Genomic DNA, 19,114 nt, shown 5'->3' with positions numbered 1-19,114 from the left:
GGTTTCCTAACCCAATCTTCCATACTTCTAACTGCAGAATAAAATGGGCTATACAGGCACACGTTCTGCATAATATTCCTAGTAAGCCGACAGCCTAATTTGAGAGGTTTTGGGTTAATTTGGCAAAAAGATACCTTTCCAGCTATAGATAATAACACACACACACACACACACACACACACACACACACACACATAATTTCATGGTCCTTGACTTGATTTGACTATCTCAGTATCTTTGTTCACCACCTCTTTGGAGGCACACAGATTACTGTTAGAGTGTGGTGGATCAGACTGTGACAGAGGAGGAGCTTATAAACGAAGTCCTGTTCCTTATGCCAGAGCCTGAGTTAGTCCGCCGCGCCGCAGTGGCTGGCATTGCCAGGGAAACCGGTGCGTGATCAAGCTGCTGATGCCCAGCTCTGTCAGAGTGGGCAGACAGTGGGCACCCTGCTGGGCTGCCCAGGCTCTGCCCAGGCTCTGCCCAGGCTCTGCCCAGGCTCTGCCCAGGCTCCACACTGACACACTGCCTGCTGGGTAGCCTACTGCTCTTGATCATTATGGATCCCACTCCCATTTTACAATACTTGTAGTAACCACCAGTCCTTTACAACCACATGACGTATAACGTTACAGTTACAAAATGGACTATATGCAAAGAGGTGCCATTTTGTACATGATTTTCTATATAAATTAATTAATAGTAAATTAACAATGTCAGCCAACACAGAAAATGTTAGGATTCATAGAAGCAACTGTAGCTGTACACAGCCACTTTATTCCTTCCTTGCTGTTATCAGTTATTTTGTACATGGCCAATATAAGACCCTCAGGATTAGGCACAAAAGACTAGGCACTCCAACTGTAGACATGGAAGATTCTATCAGTTATCTACTGTAGGCCACAGTACTGGAAGGGAGCTACAGCCGGATAGTGGTTTTGCTGTTAAGCCACAACTCAGGCCTGGGGTGGTCATGCATTCCCCCAAACACGTGTTGTTAGAATAATGCCCACTTTATATAATATAATATAATATAATCTATAATAGAAAATGGCCAGTGATTTATATACTATAATGCTATTTTTCATTATTATTCAGTTATTTCTGCCCCTTGACTCCCAAAGCATTCCACTCCAAGAAGTATGCCCAGCATATACTGTATGTCTCACGGGTCTCAAGGCTATTAACATATGCAGGAAACCTGGCTCCCTACACACTTAACAATGTCATGTATGAGTCATTGGACATCCATGTCACAATAGTGTCCTTCAGTCCTTCGCACCTTTACACTGAGAGAGCGTAGGTATCCGCCCAGAAGGCGTGGCCGGGTTCCTTGACAGGGTCATGTGATCATTAAAAGTGCATGCAAGGAGAATCACTACTGACTACTGGAATGCTCCTCTCTCTGACACCTTGTTTAATCACTTGACTCTACCAGTTCAGGTCAGAAGACAACCCCCATTGTGTCGTCAAGGGTAGTGCACTGTGGGTGGAGCACCACTGGCCAATAACCACCTCATAAATTAAGAATGAATCCTGAGTGGTGCTGTAGCGTTAAGTGGGTAATGCTCACATCAAAATGTCAAATTAAATGTAATGGCCACAGGTATAATATAGCTTCTTAGCCAAGTCTCAACAATTATTTTGTGGTCTCTCTCTCTCTTTCAAAAGCAACTTTGATCCAATGTGTCTTCTTCTTACATCATTTGAATCCACTATCAACTCCTTAACTTCAGTTTTTTTTATCCTTTTTTACAATGATGTTGATCCATGTTTATCCGTTTCCTTGATTCTAGGCCACAATTGGAATTGACTTCCTGTCAAAAACCATGTACTTGGAGGACCGAACGGTAAGCACCTCAATACTAAAGCAACATTTTCATTTTCTCATAACCCATGGCCCTTTAGTGGCCTTTCCTATGTCAACAGCAGATCCGCACCTCATCTCTGTCAAGTACAATCAGCTCAGTATTTGATACACAGGATTTGTGGGTCCTGAATTGCTTCCATGTATGAAAACTCAACTGAAGTGGTTGAGCTGCATGTCATTTACATGGCCTAATAAATGGAAATATATACAGTCAAACATATCTGCATGTCTATTTACAACCTTGGGATGTCTTATATGCTGTAGTGACCTTGAGAGTGTCTGAATGAGAATGAAGGAGTGTTTTTCCCCCCCAAGTGTTCTTATGTTCTTATGTTAATGTGTGTGCGTGTGCGTGTGCGTGTGCGTGTGTGTGCGGGCGTGTGCGTGCGTGCGGGCAGGTGTGTGGGCGTGTATGTGTGCATGCGTGAGTATGTGCATTGTACTGTATGCGTTCTAGTGTAAGGGAGCCAGCTGTTTTCAGGCTCTCTGGAGTAACTGAATAATCTCAGCCTGCTCAGCCCTCTATCTCTGAACCCCAGGTGAGGTTGCAGCTGTGGGACACGGCGGGTCAGGAGCGCTTCAGGAGCCTCATCCCCAGCTACATACGGGACTCCACTGTGGCCGTGGTGGTGTATGACATCACAAGTGAGTGTGGCTGGTGCATGTACACACCTGTACATATATTTTTTCATAAACTTTCCTACCCTTTGTTGAACACCTGTCCAGTATCCACATAGTGGCATTTCGACTTCATATTTTGGCTTATTACCATGCTGTGTTCTCTCTGGTGACATTGAATAAGCTTTCTGCCATACTGTACTCCATGTTGCAGTAATTGCTGGTGACCAGAGCTAAGTGTTCTCATTTTTTCGCAGTTATTCTATAGGGCTTTAGGGCATAAGCTCCTGCTGCCAGTTGCTGTCTGAAGTAGATTGAATTAAAACAAACCGCCATTTTGATAAGTGATTAGGTCCAATATTTTTGTGTTTGAATACTGGCCTCGAACATCTTTTTACTCTCTATTATTAGTAACAACACAACAAGGTCAATATGTTACAGGCCAGATATGGTATTTGAATGTATCCTTATTTAAGCAGCAGCACTGTAACCATGTAAATCAGTCCCTGTAGGTCTATACCGGCAGATTTTTATTTTTTACAATAAATAGTGACATTTTTATTTTCTGAAATCCCATTGTGGCCATCAGGGGCTAGAATGTAATATGTTTGTGAGAGAGAAGAATGGGATCTATTTAAGACCACCGCCCTGGGGGAGATGAATTGTAAACCTAATTTTATCAGCAAAAATGGCTACCTTCCCACAAGATCATGTTGGTTTTCACCATGAAACTGATGCAGGGTCTTTCTTGTCAAATCCCAGTGATGTGCTACAACCGTTGAACACACCAACAGTCATGCATGCTCAAAGGCTATGACAAGGTCAAATAGAACAGATTAATAGGAATCTCTTTTACACAGACCCTTGACATAATATACCCATTTGTACATTGTGTAACATTTAGTTGTCTTCCTTTTATAATATATTGGATTTGATACATGTCAATGGTATTAGTTTATTTTGAGACAATATCTGTATGCACATCCACTTATCAGTAAGTTTAAACAAGGTGTGATTTTTCAACTTGACATGACCCTACTCTTTCTCAACAGATGTGAATTCATTCCAACAAACGTCCAAATGGATCGATGATGTCAGAACAGAGAGAGGAAGTGATGTCATCATCATGCTTGTTGGCAACAAAACAGACCTGGCAGATAAGAGGTGAGTGTTGAATCTGGTCAAGATGATTACTGGTTCAAAGCTCTGCTCCTGCATCAAGTTTTTAATTATTTTCCTTGACGCATCCTTTCACAGACTTGTTTTTCACAGGTATATCTCTGGTGCAGCAGTCCGTGTCAAACCTCTCTCTTTGAAATGTCTTTGGGGTTTCAGTTAAATTGAAGTTAGGGACTCTGTCTGTCAATCTCTGCTATAACTCAGTGCGGCATTGAATATGGTCATGCCTGAACAGATTTCAACTGTGAGAAGAAAGAGAAAGAGAAGAAGAGGAGACAAGATACAGCATATAATGCTTGCTTTGAGAACAGGACTGAGTAGGCAAGAGAGTGCTGATGTGAGAGAGAGGGTAGAAATAGAGGTACATTATGGTGGTGGAACCGAGCAGAAGAGAGGAAGCGATTGAGAAAGAGTTGAATAGTGAGCGAACCAGAAAGCAGAAAAAGAGCAGGAGAATTGTAGGAGAATGAGGTGGATACAGAGAGAGTACAGAGAGGGGGAAGACCGGTAAATGCGAGAAGCGAAGCCGAGAAAATAGCCTGCTGGACTAAATGTCTTTTCTCGCGAAAGTGCTGCTTGGTAAAGATGAGGTCTGGGTTTGTGACATGGTCTAGTGATGGATTGCTGTATAGACGGACTCTGACATAGACTCTGCATAGACTACATCCTTAGCCCTGCCCATGAGTCTGCATTTGATCTCGTCTGATTGCTTTGTGTGTCTGATATTCCTTCTCTTCATGGACGTTCCTATCATGTCTACCCATTCCTGAATGTCACGCCTATCTGACCCATCCCCCCTGAAAAGTGGTGGTTCTTCGTTGTCGGATTTCACTGTGACATTCAACTCAGAGAGATCTAGAGTGGAACCCTGAGAGGACTGAGATGACTCAGATGTTTTATGAGCAGTGTCACTGTCAGGCCATAGTCTGGCTGCTACAGAGTCGGCCATGCGCCTATGTGTAACTCACTGACTCTGTCAGCTGGGGCTCTGGGTGTACAGGTGCTATGTGGCATATATTGTGGCTTATGATCATCAGTGCTACTATCTTCCACTCACAACGTCAAGTATGTCAAACTCTGAGCGAGGGATGTCTTTGTTTCATGTTATTCATTTATTATTTCCTGTTTATTTTTGTGTACCTCACCTTGTCTCTCATTTCTGACACTTCACCACCTGCCCTTGTTTCCCACCTGTGTGATTGTCTCCCCCGCCCTGATTGGCTTCACTTGTTCCTCATCATCCTGCCCTGTGTATTTATTCTGTGTGCTCCCCCCTGTGCCAGTTCATCTTTGTCCCTTGTGTCAAGCTTACCAGCAACCTTTACTAGTGTTTTTGTTTTCCCGGTTTTTGATCTCCGTTTGTTTTCCTGATGTTCCCTGTTGCCATCTCCCTGACGCATTCTGATTGATTACCTGTTACCGAACTCTGCTTTGCCAACCCCTACTGGATTATCTGTTTTACCCTTTGACTGCCTACCCATGTACCAAACCTTTTTGAAAGTAAAGACTATTCTTTTGGACTATTCATAATGTGGCTCAATGTGGGGCGCTCCTTGTTTGAGCGACTTGCGGTTTTGAAATGGCTGTGTCGTTCCATCCTCACTATTTACCTCGAGAGTTCCCACAATTGACTGTGATTCTTACCTATGTTCCTGGCCCTAACAACGCGCTCATAGCTGAACGCATTGAAGACAGCTACAACAACGCTGTCTCCAGAGCAGCTGATCAGCCTGTCTTTCTGCTTGGGGACTTCAACAGTTATCACTATGCTACTCCCACAGCTGGAGCAGTATGTCATATCTCCAACACGACAGGACAGAATGCTAGACCTATGTGGAAATATACCCGGCGCATATGTCTCCAGGCCCCGCCCTCCCCTTGGTTTCTCAGGTCATAAAGTAATATTACTGCTGCCAAAATACAGACAAAAAATAGAAAACACATAAGATCCACTCAAAAACCAAACCTGCCTTTTCTACCAACACCTCAAAAGAGGGAGATACGGTGGTACTATATTCAAGCATTTTCACATTTCTCTTCTCCTATCGTTCCCCTGTCCTTTGATATGTGATGTTCTTGTGTCGCTGTATGGTAATAAATGACTCACTCTCCTCTGGTGTCCAGACAGAGCTGCCAGCCACTCATGTGGTCTTGTCTGGAGAAGTCCATCAGTCCGTTCTCGCACTAGAGGAGAAATCTCTTAATGAAGCTGGTGCTCTGTAAAAAAAAGTGTCTGACCTTCCCATCCTAAGTTTGGCTGATTGGCATTTGTGTGAATAGTGCCTACCGTTGTTCACATCTTTACTTACTCCAAATATCTTTGGTACAAGTTGCTTTGACTTCCTGGCATGATGTCATATCCCAGATGGGGGAGGTCTTATGGATTAACATTTCAGTCCATGACATGACCTTGGTCCGTAGGCTTTCAGCCGTTCTGTTTCAGTGACATTGAGTGAAATATTTCACATAGGAGTCAGTCTTCACTGCTCTCTGTTCTCTGCTACCCCCATACTTTGAGCAACAAACCCAGTCACCCCTCTCTCCTTGTTACCGAGGCTTTGTGCATAAACGCCACACAAACCGACTTCATTGTTATTGTCAGCATCACTCGCCTGCGCAGTAATAATAACGTTTACAGCGTCGTTAACATGGCAGCACTGAGGAAACGCCTCCGCTGCAGCTGGAAGTCCCATCGGCGTGCTCACGTCTCAAAGCCGATGTCTAATTGATCGCTTGGAAGGCTAAAAAAGTGCTGGGGAAGGCAGTTTCCAGGATGTTGACTGGCTCAGTCAATAAACATCCATGGCAGTGGCCATAAGAGCAGATAAAGCGGTTTCAGGCTGCAGGGAGCAGAGCAGAGCAGGAGGCCTGCACAGGTGAGATGTTGATAAGAGCAAAAGGCTGGATGGTCGACATGGTGCATTGCGCTGAGGGAAGGGTGAGTGGCCTCAGTAGAAACTGAGACATTTTCCCATATGCTCTTTGGTTGTATTGATTTCACACTGATGCAACACAGAGCATTTCCTTTCTTGCCTGTTAGATCCTAAGTAAGAGGAGCAGTTTCAATGAGCCATCTTAAAGGGTTAGTTGTCCTGACTAGAGAGAGAGACATCCCCTGATCCAAACATCAGATCAACACCCATTCAAAACGGGCCCGTCTGTTTGCCGTCTTAAGAGAAGTAAAGCAACTAACAGGTTCCTTACTCAGTAGGTGTCACAGCCCGACAGAGCACTCAGGTTTCCCTGTCTTTAGATCCATGCTGAACACCTAAACAGCAACTCTACGCCGGAGTCCTTTTTATTATGTTGCGTATTAAGACACGTTGGGGAACCATTGTTGCAGTAAATGCAGTATTACAAAAGAGATTTTCACCACCCCTTTTCACAGATTTTAAACACTGTCTTGTGTGCTTAGTATTCTTGTGCCTACTCAGTGCCCTCCCCCCCGCAACATTTGCTTAGTAGCGTCACTGTTATTAATCATATTTTCAGTAGGAGTAAGTAATGCTTCAAGAGAGTGCATGTAAATGGGACTAAAAATGCTATTTGCATGCGTTCTGTGAAGGCAGAAGCACACTTAGATGAAAAAAGACTGGATGCTTTGTGCCTTAAGGGCTAGTTAGGCTATATGTTACCCTCATACTCTCTCCTTGCAAATGTTCAGTAATATGGGATTCTGTGTAGAAATTACTATATGGGCACATGATCTGAAAACAGTGCGAGGATATTCACATTCACACTGTGGGAGACTGCATGGCTCTAGATATGAACCTTACCAAATAGTAATAATATGGCATACTGGTAGGCTTATATGAGTGAGTAAGCAGTTCTTTAAATCTGGCAAATGTGAAACGCATTCTCAGAGACAGGATACAGTGGCATTTTTTCTAAATGGCAGCTTAGTACTTTGTCTCATCCCTGTTTTATAGTGTATTATGTCTCATTTTACATTACATCAGTCACAGCATTTACAAAGCATTTAAATGAGACAAAGATGCACGATGCTCCCTGCTCTCCCTCTCATACATCTTCCTCCCCCTCCAATAATCCTGTCACCTTTTAACATCCCTGTGGGGGGTTTTAGGAGACAAAGATCCACAGCATGCTCCAGTCCACTGTGGCACAACATGCCGTTTAGTTGGGCGCCCTCCCATATCCACTGCATTGAGGCTTTTGGGGATGCTTTGAAGTTGATATAAAATGGCATCAAAAGAAATGGCAGCTGTGTCATCAAAACTACTCACTGTTGGGAGTAGCAGTTTCTGTCTGTTTTAGAATGTATAGTGCATGTAAAAAAATAAAAAAAAATCTGTTTTGGTCAAAAGAACATGGGTCATTGAAAGAAATACAGTACCTGGTAACACTTTGCATAAAGTTTCCCCTATACCTGTGTAGTTACTTTTGCTTTTACTACTACTACAACAACAACATTATATTAATGTTACACAGTACATTAGTAATTGTGTTGTAATGGGACTCCAACTCCAAAACACCAAAACTAAATTACTAGTTTTTATTGAGTAATCACAGGGTACCACACAGGTATAGGGGCAGTAGGATAGTGACAATGTGTCTCCTTGGGATGTCTGGGACACCCATTCTGGCTGCTGTTAGAGACCGATTAGAGGCCGTCACAGCGCTGATGGAGAGCTGATGGGATAGGCTTTATCAGAAGGCGAGCTGCCAGCACTAAGAGAAAGCTTTATACCACCAAATGCTGCTGGCTTGGATATTTAGGAAGACACATGTTGTAGCATAATGTTTGTGTTGAAATGTATTCCTTATTATGCAGTAGACTTGCAGGGCCTAGGGTATGTCTGATGATGAATGAACCAATGTGCACTTTAAGATGGAACTCTGAGGTATGTATCCATAAATAGCCTTAGTGCAAGTCTCTGTCAGGTGGTACTGTTATGTAAATAATATACTGTGCGGTACAGCGGCAGAGCTGTGGTTCTGTTGTTACTAGGGATGCTTCTCTCATTTTCCTCAGTCATTCTATCATAGTCAGATGAATATCTTTATCCCCTATGTATTTATGAATGTTGACCTTTTTTGCTGTCCTTTTATGATATTGTTTGCTCTAAACGGTATTATACTGGGGGAAATATATTTTCAGATTTGGGTGGGGTTACTGTTGTATAGTATGGATGGACAGTATACCTTGTTATAAATGTGTTCCTCCTAGACAAGTACTCCCTGGCCCACAGGAAAATGAATGTAAATTAATACAAATCTAAAGCTGTGGTAAATATGGGTGTTACTGTTCAGATTCTCTCTGTGCTGAGCAGAACAAAGGAGCCAGGCTGGTTACATCATGCCTGTCCCTGAAGACCACTGGCTCTGTGATTTAAGCACACTTGTATTACCAGGCTGAGGCTGTGCTGTGTAGTCAGCAGGACATCATTAGACACCTGACACTCTCACTTTCCCACAATCCCAGGAACCCAAACATGTACTAATTCATTAGAGTGTCATACAAATGGGCTGTAATTAATTTCTCAGGCCACAACGCAATTAATCAGCTTTCACTATCAATTAATTAACACCTCTAGCCTTGCTATGAAACAGCCATGAATGCAGCAGTGAATGATGTGGTTGACTGGGATTATGTTGTAGTCTGTGTGCTACAGTATAGTCCATTGCCAATCTCTCACCTTTATCTCATGAATACAATGTGTTTTAGCAAACAGTTGGGTGGAGTAGCTTGCCCTAAGCAGGGATCGAACTCACGACCAGCCGTGCTGGCTACTGCCCAGAGAGAGTTAACTCCCTTGGCCGAGATGCTAACAGGCCTTACACAGGGTCGTTACAGTATGAACGTATGAAGAAAGTGTTCTATAAATCCTGACTACTATTTCGGAATTATGTAAATAATTCAGCAGTTTGATGAGGATTAATGTTCCCATTCACAGGCAAATCACTATTGAGGAAGGTGAGCAGAGGGCCAAGGAGCTGAGTGTCATGTTTATTGAGACCAGTGCGAAGACGGGCTACAACGTCAAACAGGTGAGAGACCCCTGTCTGCTGCCGTATGTGTGTGTGTGCGTGTGTGTGTGTGTGTGTGTGTGTGTGTGTGTGTGTTTGTATGATTAACACTTATGTATTTTCCCTGTCTCAAATGAGTAATACACTTAGAGCTGATTCACACCATGTAAGTGTAGGTTGAATGGGATATGGTTAGAATCTACTGTAACACTAATGTACTAATATGCAGGACATGTGCTTGAGAGAGAGCTGGTTCTCTGATGAGTGGGTTGGACAGACGCACCAGCTATCTTCGTTGATACAGATCTGTACACCCACACATCATACAGAGAGTCATGAAACATGACTCATGAACATGAAGCATTACTGCCCTAGCCTCCTGTAAGAAATACATAATTGGACTGCAGGCTGAGTTGATGGGACAGAGAATGGAGAGAGCAGTCTGTGTTGAGGTCACTGATGTGATGGGAAGACTGGCCTTAGTTCATGGAGGTCATCCTGCTGCCTTTCTGCTTGCTCTCTCTCTTTCTCTCTCTTTCACACTCTTAATCAGCTTGTTGTTTTCAAGCAACAACAGCCGTCTGTATAGTTAATGAATTGTGTGATAAAGACAAGCTGAACAGAACAGTAACAGCATCAGAGCTATATTGGGTCTGTGTTTATGAAGGGAACCATTGGCAGATGTGTCTGTTCTCACCCAGCACTAATGCAAACACAAACCCATTCTTTTCTTCAGGATGGCTAACGGTGGGAGGAGAGCAAGGAGGGAAGAGACCAGAGTAGAACTGATGAAACAAAGGCTATAAGCCTGCTCCCAAAGAGCCCTCTGTTAACACTGGCTGTGTCATCCCTACACCATTGTAACCTTGTACAATTCATACCAGGCTGGGGGCTAATTTAAGCTGCTGTTCATTCTAGAAATGTACTAAACCTAGATCCATCTGTCATTCATGATGTTAGGTGAATTGCTGTATTACATTCTTCACTTGACAGAGGACATTTTGTACATGCTATCCCAAACACATTGGAGTATGGTTTAAGGATCTCTATTTCTTTGGCTGTCAAAAACAATAACTTGAAGGCATTTAACCAAATTGCCCTCTTTTCTACTTTTCTTCCTTGCCTTGAGCTCCCTGTTCCATGTATTCATGGCCAGACTGGTGTGTTTTATGAGCCGAGATCGAAAGGAAACGAGGTCTGGAACATGTCTGTGCTGTTTGATGTCATTAGGAAACAGGCTCAGGGAATAAAGATAAGGCTGTTACTGAATGGCATCATAGTCTCATATGACTTTACCAATGATGCACTCAAATAAATGGAAGATGACTGGGGGCATTGGATCACGAGACGACTTTTTTTAGAAGTTTTTTGGAAGATGACTCTTCTTTTCTTATTTAGAATGTGGTACAGAGTTTCATGTAAGGTCCATGAAGGTCATAAAAAGATCATTTGATGGATGAATTGTTTGTGTAGACATAGCTAACATCCATCCACACCAAAAAGGCATTAAATAGGCCCTCTGACATTTGTTTTGGTCACAATCCTTGTTGTAACCTTTGCGAGCATAGTGTCAGGTGATCTGTCACACTCTGGCCTGCTGGGACCTGTCCTGTCCCTATGGCCCTCATAGGTAACACTGCAGTAACAAGCTAGCGTGAGCCACTGAGAGGCACTGTGCTTCTGGGAAGTCATTTACCACCTATAATGGGCCATCCCTCTTCTGCCTGTAATCTTGGAGATGTGCTGTAATTGACTTGAGTGTAATGAGATGGGCAGTAGACCCGAGAATGGCACACCAGTCTTAAGTGGTGTGAGGGAAAGGGTATGTCACACTGGCTGTCATCCGACTGTAATGTGTGAGGAAAATATAGTTTCAAGAGCAGTAGCCACAGTGCATGCTGGGAACCTCTTGTCTGAGTGAGCTGATTGGGTCCACAGGTGACGGGGGTGGGAGAATGGATGAGACGTTCGTCCTGGTTACAGACATGTCATCACAGCATCCTGAATCTCTCTCTGTCTTTTCAGCTGTTTCGACGTGTGGCAGCTGCACTCCCTGGGATGGAGAGCATGCAGGAGACAAGCAAAGAAGGAAGTATCCTTTTACTGCAGACGCACTTAGGCTTCAACTCAATATGTGCTCTCAAGGTAACAGCAACAGTGTTGAAAAGGTTTCAAAAATATGTCGCAGAGCAAATCCCACATCTCAGTTCAAGCACAGTTCATCTGGGCTTTAAAAAACAGCTATCTCGTAGACCCAGCTTCTAGATACAGTACATTTCAAATCAAAACAATTTAGAACACACACTGCAGACACCTGAATGAAAAAAGAAGTTAAAGCACAGGACAATTATTGACATCTGGGTACATTGGACAATCTGGGCAACCTTTGAAAGTTGAATCTAGGTTGACCAACAGTAGTATGCAGGAAACTGTGCATCAATGGCCTCTTTTCTCTTCACAGACCTTTCTGTTCTCCCCATGTGCATTTCAACATCCTCCAAGAATAAAAGCACTACTCCCGTGTTCAGCTACACATTCAATTAAATGAGCTTTGCTGCATGCGACTAGCTGTGTTTGAGCTTTGGGGCTTGACAGGCAAAGGGGTGAGAGGGTTCACACGGCGAGTGTCGTGTTGTGTGTCCGTCCGTGGGTGACGGGCAGGCCTTGGCTGGCTGATTTAATGCAGTGACAGGAGTCATCCGCCTTCAGTCATCAGTCAAGTCACAGCGCCGTGGCACTCTCACCACTCTGGCACCTCTCATCCATTGATGCCAAGTGTGGGTGTCACAGTATGCGATATGAAAGCAGTGCCAGGGGTTGCTGTTATTTCTTTTTTCAAATCCACCCCATGTCTGACATGCTGTTCTTTGTGCTGAAGAAAGAGATCAGCCTTTTTTTTGGAGCAGAGCAGCTGGGAGTTTTTTACCTCAGAGCCTGAAATTGAAATACATTAAATTGGTATTCTACAATACACAGCCTGGTGAACACTTTCAAAGTGAAAACTATATATTTTTTCAAAAGCCAATCAAAAAAGCGCCCTTTGTGGAAAAAGTATACACCATGCAATGATAATAGTTCAAACCTTTTTTTTTTATGTATAACCTTGTCTTTGCAGGGCCCCTCTATTCCCTGCATAGGAATCACTCTGTTTATCAGGTTGTCACTACAAACTGAACAAATGGAGAGGGAACAAAACTACTCAGGAATGCTACGTTGAAGCCTGGGGAGACTTACACAAGTCTACTAAGTTGAATGGCTGATAGGGAAAAGTGTCGATGCGACGACATTATTCCAGTCACTCTACAAAATGGTTTGGGTTTTACTATAAAGCGTTAAGTTAAGTGCAAATCCAGCACACGCATTGCTGTTTTCACACCATGGCCCATGTGAAGAATAGTGGAAGCTGTATCATGTTATGAGTATGCATGTCAGTGGCAGGGACATGCATCTTGTTATGGGTATGCATGTCAGTGGCAGGGACATGGGAGTTTGTCGGGATCAAAAGAACATTGAGAAATGTGCAGAGTTTGTAGTGACAGCCTAATCAACAGTATGTAATTGATTCATATTCAAATCAGGGACCCTATGAAGACAAAGATATTAATTTCCGAAATCACACTATTGTCCTTGCACTTATTGTAAAATTGCGATGGGGGAATACTTTTTACATGTAAAATTCTAAATTGTTTTGTTAGGTCACTCTTCCTTTACATTAAGTGCATGCACACTATATACCTGCTATTCCATCTACTGACATATTAGAGCTCAGATATAGGCAGCATCATCATAGCCTTTGCACCTTCATTCTGACATGATTCATCAACATCTGTGTCTATGCCTAAGGAAAGATGACAATCCAGTTTCATTCCTTGAGTGACCTTTTTGAGTGACCTCAGACTTTGATTCACTCAAAGTCCAAATGCCTCCATATAACCAGTCAGTTACACTCCACAATTCAAAGACGATGATGTCAGAAGGTGGATGGACAGAAGACTCGGGTCCCCTGCACAAACAGATACTGTATGCCGGCCATAGTGTTCTGAATCTATTTGTGTGGAATGGCCCACCATTTAATTTCGGTCCCTAGTTGAAGTGGCCCCCTAAGGGCCGTCTGGGCTTTCTCAGTGGCCTCGCATCGCTCATTGCGTCTTTAATGTGCCAGAGTATTTCTGCTAGGCTCCTGTATCAGGCAGGCAGACACAGTCTGCATCTATAGGCCATAATGGATCATTTTTATAATTTAGCATTCCCGGGACAAGACAAAAGAATATTCTATTACGCCTCGAGAATCCATTTTTGAATTCTCTTGATCAATAAAACAACTTATATACTTGGAAACCAAAATACCTTCAATGGATAATTGTTCAAACATACTTTTTTTCAGCTTGGTTCAGCCATTCCATTCATGTTGTGGCTAAAAGTGTTGCTACATATTTCAAAAACTGCAGTCTAAGGACTTGTTTCCATGAACCACAAGTCAACCATCCCTTCAAAGACTGTTTACATGTCACACATGTAGTGTCAGCTAAGCTGTATTGTGGTGAACAACATCTTGGCACTAGGGCAATGTTATATCAAACACTGAAGAGCCTGAGCACAACTTAGCCCACTTGGCTCTGAAGCCGGCTGGCCGCCCTGCACCCCCCAACCCCTAGTGTGAAGCACACTGTGTCAAGTACCCTTCAACATTTACAGGGCTCTAATAGGGCTTTGCATGTCCATGGGAAGTGAGCTTTGGCTTGCTTGCTTCTCATAGTATACAAACCAACTCGATAGTGTGTGCTATTCCTCTATCAAATGCTGGCTGCAGACAGTCTTCATTTGACCTTACATTAACTTTGTTACTCGTTACACCTCTAACAGCGCCAGTCTCTATGGTAATGTGATTTATGAAATATTTATTTTATTTTAATGCGCAATGAGAGTGCAATCCAGCGCTCTCATTAATTTGTCCATGTGAAGCTGTCAGACAAGGTTTGCTTGTTGGTAGTGTGTCATTTGCCTTTGGTATGCACACTGGCTGATCTTCTCTCTGCAGTTATCTTGCCCTTTTTGATGCACCTGCAGGGTTGTCCATGGTATGTTTTTGTAAATCTTTTAGATTTGATCTTTTCATGTTCCATGTGTTTCTGAGTTTAAGAAATAAGACTCTATAATGATCATTTTCATGATCTGATCAGACTTGTCTTGTGTGATCTCTGGAGGTCAGCTTAACAATCAAACAATCCTCTATCAGCTGGCAAGAAAGGACCTTTTGGTTTTTCGTAAGGTAGTCCAATTAACGCACACCTCAGTTCAGCCAATTACCCTTGTGTTTTATCAAGATTTTAATTGGACGTAATGCAGGTGGGAGGCTGGTGTGTGGTGATGGGAGGTGAATGGTGAGGAGGGAGTGATGGGTTATGACAGGCCATCAGGGGGATGTATGGTGTCTAGTGACAGTTACCCATGTCTCTGCTGACATGGTGTCTTAATGGAGCAGGCCTAGTGTTGTTATTGCACTACTGACCAGTATCGATCTCCTTGGGAGGGAGAGGGAAAGATCACCACTGCTACCTCCCAGCACACCCACACACAAACACACACACACACACATACACACACACACACACTCACACACCAGAAGGTCGTGGTGCATGGCAGGGGAAAGCCTAACTAGGAAAAACCCATCACACACATGGGATTCAACAGATCTTATCTCTTGGGGTGTAGTGGAATGTATGTATTCTTACTTAAAGTACATTGCAAAGTGAACTATACAGGCCATTGGGCTTATACTATGTACAAACATAAACTCAAACATGCACAATACATTGGTCTTTAGGGGACATAAAATAAATCCAGCTCTGCTTTTTCAGTCCCTCAGGTATTGGCAGTTAAAACACACACACATGCACATACATACACACACAGGAGTTTGAAATGAGGACACACAGAGACTGGCAGTCATGTTTATTGCATGTCAGATGTTTTCTGACCATTCCATTGGTGTTGTTCCTCTCTTGTTTATGTTCGAGGTGACACTCTTGCCCTTTGGCAATTTAGGATAGAGGGGGGGATAGGATTAGATATTTAGACAATATTTACGATGACCATTTCTTGTAATTGCCTTTTCAAATTGGGGATGGGGGATGGGAGTGCTGAAGACTGATTTATGATGGGTGTCAAGGCCCCCGGGGCACGAACCTACTCTCTTTTTCTGCGGAGTAATCTCTTGCTTTAGACCCTGCATATAATCTCCACTGCAGAGCTGCAGAGAGGAGAGGGAGAGGGGAGGTGGTGGGTGCTAGCCTCTGTTAGAGCGGGGTCGTCCATGTTAATAGAAATCAGGATAGCAGCCTGGCTTTCGCTCCCCCGTGTCCTAGTTAGCTCTTCTCTGACCCGTTTACTAATGAATCACAAACTCAAATTTGATATATTAAATATTTTCGTCCACCACACGCCCTCTTTGTACAATTACCTTCATCCCATCATTTTGGAACAAATTGTCTTCTGGAAAAAAACAAAACACAAAGCCTTTGTCAGCGTAGCCAGTGAAAAGTGGAATCATTTGTCACCCTGCTCATTTATAATAGTTTTGTGGCATTGCTTAATGTACTGTAGTGTAGTCTAATCAGTCTCATGTGAAACAAATGCAGTGGCTGATATGAAGTCTGCATTGATATGAATGGTGCTGACACAGCATGGGTACTCACCTGCAAAATGGAAAAGCAAATGCACATTGTAAGCCCTCATCATTCAGATACCCTGGTATCACACTACAATATGGAGACATTGTGCCCTTGTACCCCAGCCTGTCAGTGTGGGTGTAGGTAGAGGTGTCAGAGGGTAGAGGCTCTCATATTGAGGGCAGGGCCTCCCTGGACCAGACTCCTCCCCTGCTGATGCAGTAACAAGGGGCCAGTAATCATGAAGCACTGAAGGCTCTCATTTGGTTTGGTAATGGTTTGTCACTGGGGTGGGGCTTCAAATGTGCCATTCCTCTGGGAACACCCAGGCACATGTGGTATCAACTGGAAACCCTTCAGTTGACACCTGCAGGCCTCAAAGTCATACAGTACTTATGCAAAGCTGAAGATGGACACACACACACACACACACACACACACACACACACACACACACACACACACACACACACACCACACACACCACACTCTGTACATCCAAGGGTAAACACAATATAACAGCTGGTGACATGTCCTTGGAAACCTCCTTTGCTTTTAAATTCCCTCAGTCTCTACGGAGGACTGTGAAGTGATTGTGTAAATAGTATGTGCTGTAGTGGGTTAGCTGTCGTGTGTCAGGCAGGTGGCTATGAGATCACCAATGAGCAGACTTCCATTTCAAGCACTGGTCTTGTAAGTCTATTCTGTTTGGCATCCTTGGTATTTTATACTATCATTTCTTCAACAAAGGTGATGGCTTTTGGTTTCACGCTGTGAAGTTATATTAATTACAGGCTAAGTCGCTAAGTCTAAAGTTCACACAACATGGTTAGATTTTTTACCTCCTCCCTAATTTGTGATTTATATTAACCTTCCAATGTAAAATCTCTGTCCTACTGGGTTGTTAATGTACTGTTGACGCCCACATGGATCGGTGCATTTAATAGTTGAAAGAGGAGGCTTCAGTAAATCTTTAAACAACAGCACCACCTAGTGCCATTGTAAGTCATACTACAGCCCCCATTAGTAAAGTACACTGCTAGGACGGTAGGGGGCAGTAACATCATTTCTAAATCACTGTGAGAGACAGTCCTTATTATACAGTATTTCTTTCTTTCCACAGACCATGATTTGAAGGGATAAGTGTTTCTACAATTACAATCTTTTCACCTATCCAGCCATTTCATACCAATGGTCGTCAATGTATGAGATGAGAAAGGGAAGCAATTTTAGTACTGTATTTAAGTATTTAATTTTCTGTTATCTCCTCTTTCCAGTCTTATATTTTAGATTGTACACCTGGGAGATACTGCACAATTCATTATGACTGTTTGTCTTTGGATTAACAGGACTATTTGAACTGATGTGTCAAACGTAACTGTTGATGATTGTTGTCTGCTTTAGAATGAAGATGACTGTTATGCTGTTATGCAGTAGTGTCCACCTGTGGGATAAGAGCTACTGGGTTCACTGATTTATATATGAATTACATCTAAACTACCTGTTCATACATTGTTTGTACATGTCTTGGTGATATCCTTAACAGTCTTCTCTCAGTGATTGACATCAAGCTGGACAAGCCACAGGAGCCCCCAACTACCGAAGGCGGATGTTCCTGTTAATACCCAACACCAGATTGGGCAATTTCATTTACACCACATGCTTGTTGTGTTGCTTCCTATTGGTTAGCCTCCAGTTGAGTTTTCAGATTGGAATTTGGCCTCTTCATCTGAATATTGGTCATTGGTTGGAACTACAGTTACATCAATTTCAGTTGTAAAATAGTGTACTTTATTAACGAAATTGCCAAAAAGTCTTAAAAATTCAAAAATGACAAAACAATGAACAAAAAGTCCCCAAATCCCAAACATGTGTATACTCTTTTGGAAAAGTAGAATGGTAGTTTTTCTTTTTTCTTTTGTATTTTTGTATATTCAAGGAAATGCTCTGAGATGATGCAGACAACCAAGTACTCTACTTGTTATGGAACGAGCTGGATTGGAACAGGCAGTCCAATGGCTGGAAGGCAAACCGAACAGTAACTTCTGACTGAGTATCTAATGCATGCATTTAAATAGTTTTTTTTTTTTTTTACCATAGGTACTGTCTACTGGTGTACACACATTTTCATAAGTAGATGCTTAACTTAACACCTGTGACTTAATGCACTCTTTGAAATGTCTTGTCATTTTTGTTTTGCTTCACAATTCTGTGGAACTGGATTTGTATACTTGAGTTTAGACCACCTTTCCATTGTCAAATATAGCGTGTGAGTGTGTGTAAATGTACGCTTTCTATATAGGCAACTTTAGAATGCAATCATAGAGGGCAACTGCCAAACTGTGTCATTCTAGAAACCCATGTTCTTGTCACATGACTGATTTGGGTTTTCTCTCTTTTGTGTGCGGTGTCTCACAGGCTCTCCCCACTCACTGCCATGACCCCTGCTGCTGCTGCACTGTATCATATCTGTGTCATTGTGATTATTAGGTTTAGTCCACATATAAGTGAGCAGTGGACAGCAGGTCTGCAGAATCAAAGGCCTCGTTTTGCCTCCTAGACAGGAACTCATCACATACAAAGTTCCCTTCGTGTGGTGATCTATATTTTACGTTCTGTGAAAAGCTGACATTCATATAAAAAAAATCAACAAAAAAAAAATAGTTCACAGAGCAGAGTAAACTCCAACTGGTCGTGGTGTGAACAGTTACATTCCTGTCAAATAAACAAAGAAAATACTAATTTGCACATGTAGACCTTTCAGGTTAATATGAAGTTGTGAAGCACTTCA

At 42.8% G+C, this 19,114-nt stretch overlaps 1 protein-coding gene across 2 annotated transcripts in view; it reads left to right on the top strand.

Annotated features, from left to right (window-relative positions):
- rab6ba (RAB6B, member RAS oncogene family a) overlaps positions 1-17,945 on the top strand; it is a gene marked incomplete at both ends in the record, with an annotated part of 45,674 nt that extends 27,729 nt beyond the window's left edge. Inside the window, 6 exons of one of the 2 annotated variants that reach the window (XM_083671176.1) lie at positions 1,797-1,850; positions 2,410-2,515; positions 3,541-3,652; positions 9,583-9,676; positions 11,681-11,747; positions 17,881-17,945. In XM_083671176.1, the coding sequence (XP_083527302.1) occupies positions 1,797-1,850; positions 2,410-2,515; positions 3,541-3,652; positions 9,583-9,676; positions 11,681-11,747; positions 17,881-17,945 (498 nt within the window). The remainder of the gene's footprint in view (positions 1-1,796; positions 1,851-2,409; positions 2,516-3,540; positions 3,653-9,582; positions 9,677-11,680; positions 11,748-17,880) is intronic. The other variant, XM_083671177.1, reaches the window with a different exon arrangement.
- Between the last annotated feature and the right edge of the window lie 1,169 nt (positions 17,946-19,114).

The sequence above is a fragment of the Argentina silus genome (genome assembly GCF_951799395.1).
Source record: "Argentina silus genome assembly, chromosome: 6".
Lineage (NCBI taxonomy): Eukaryota > Metazoa > Chordata > Actinopteri > Argentiniformes > Argentinidae > Argentina > Argentina silus.
Note: the sequence above shows the minus strand (reverse complement) of the source record. Positions and strands in the feature narration are given on the sequence as shown.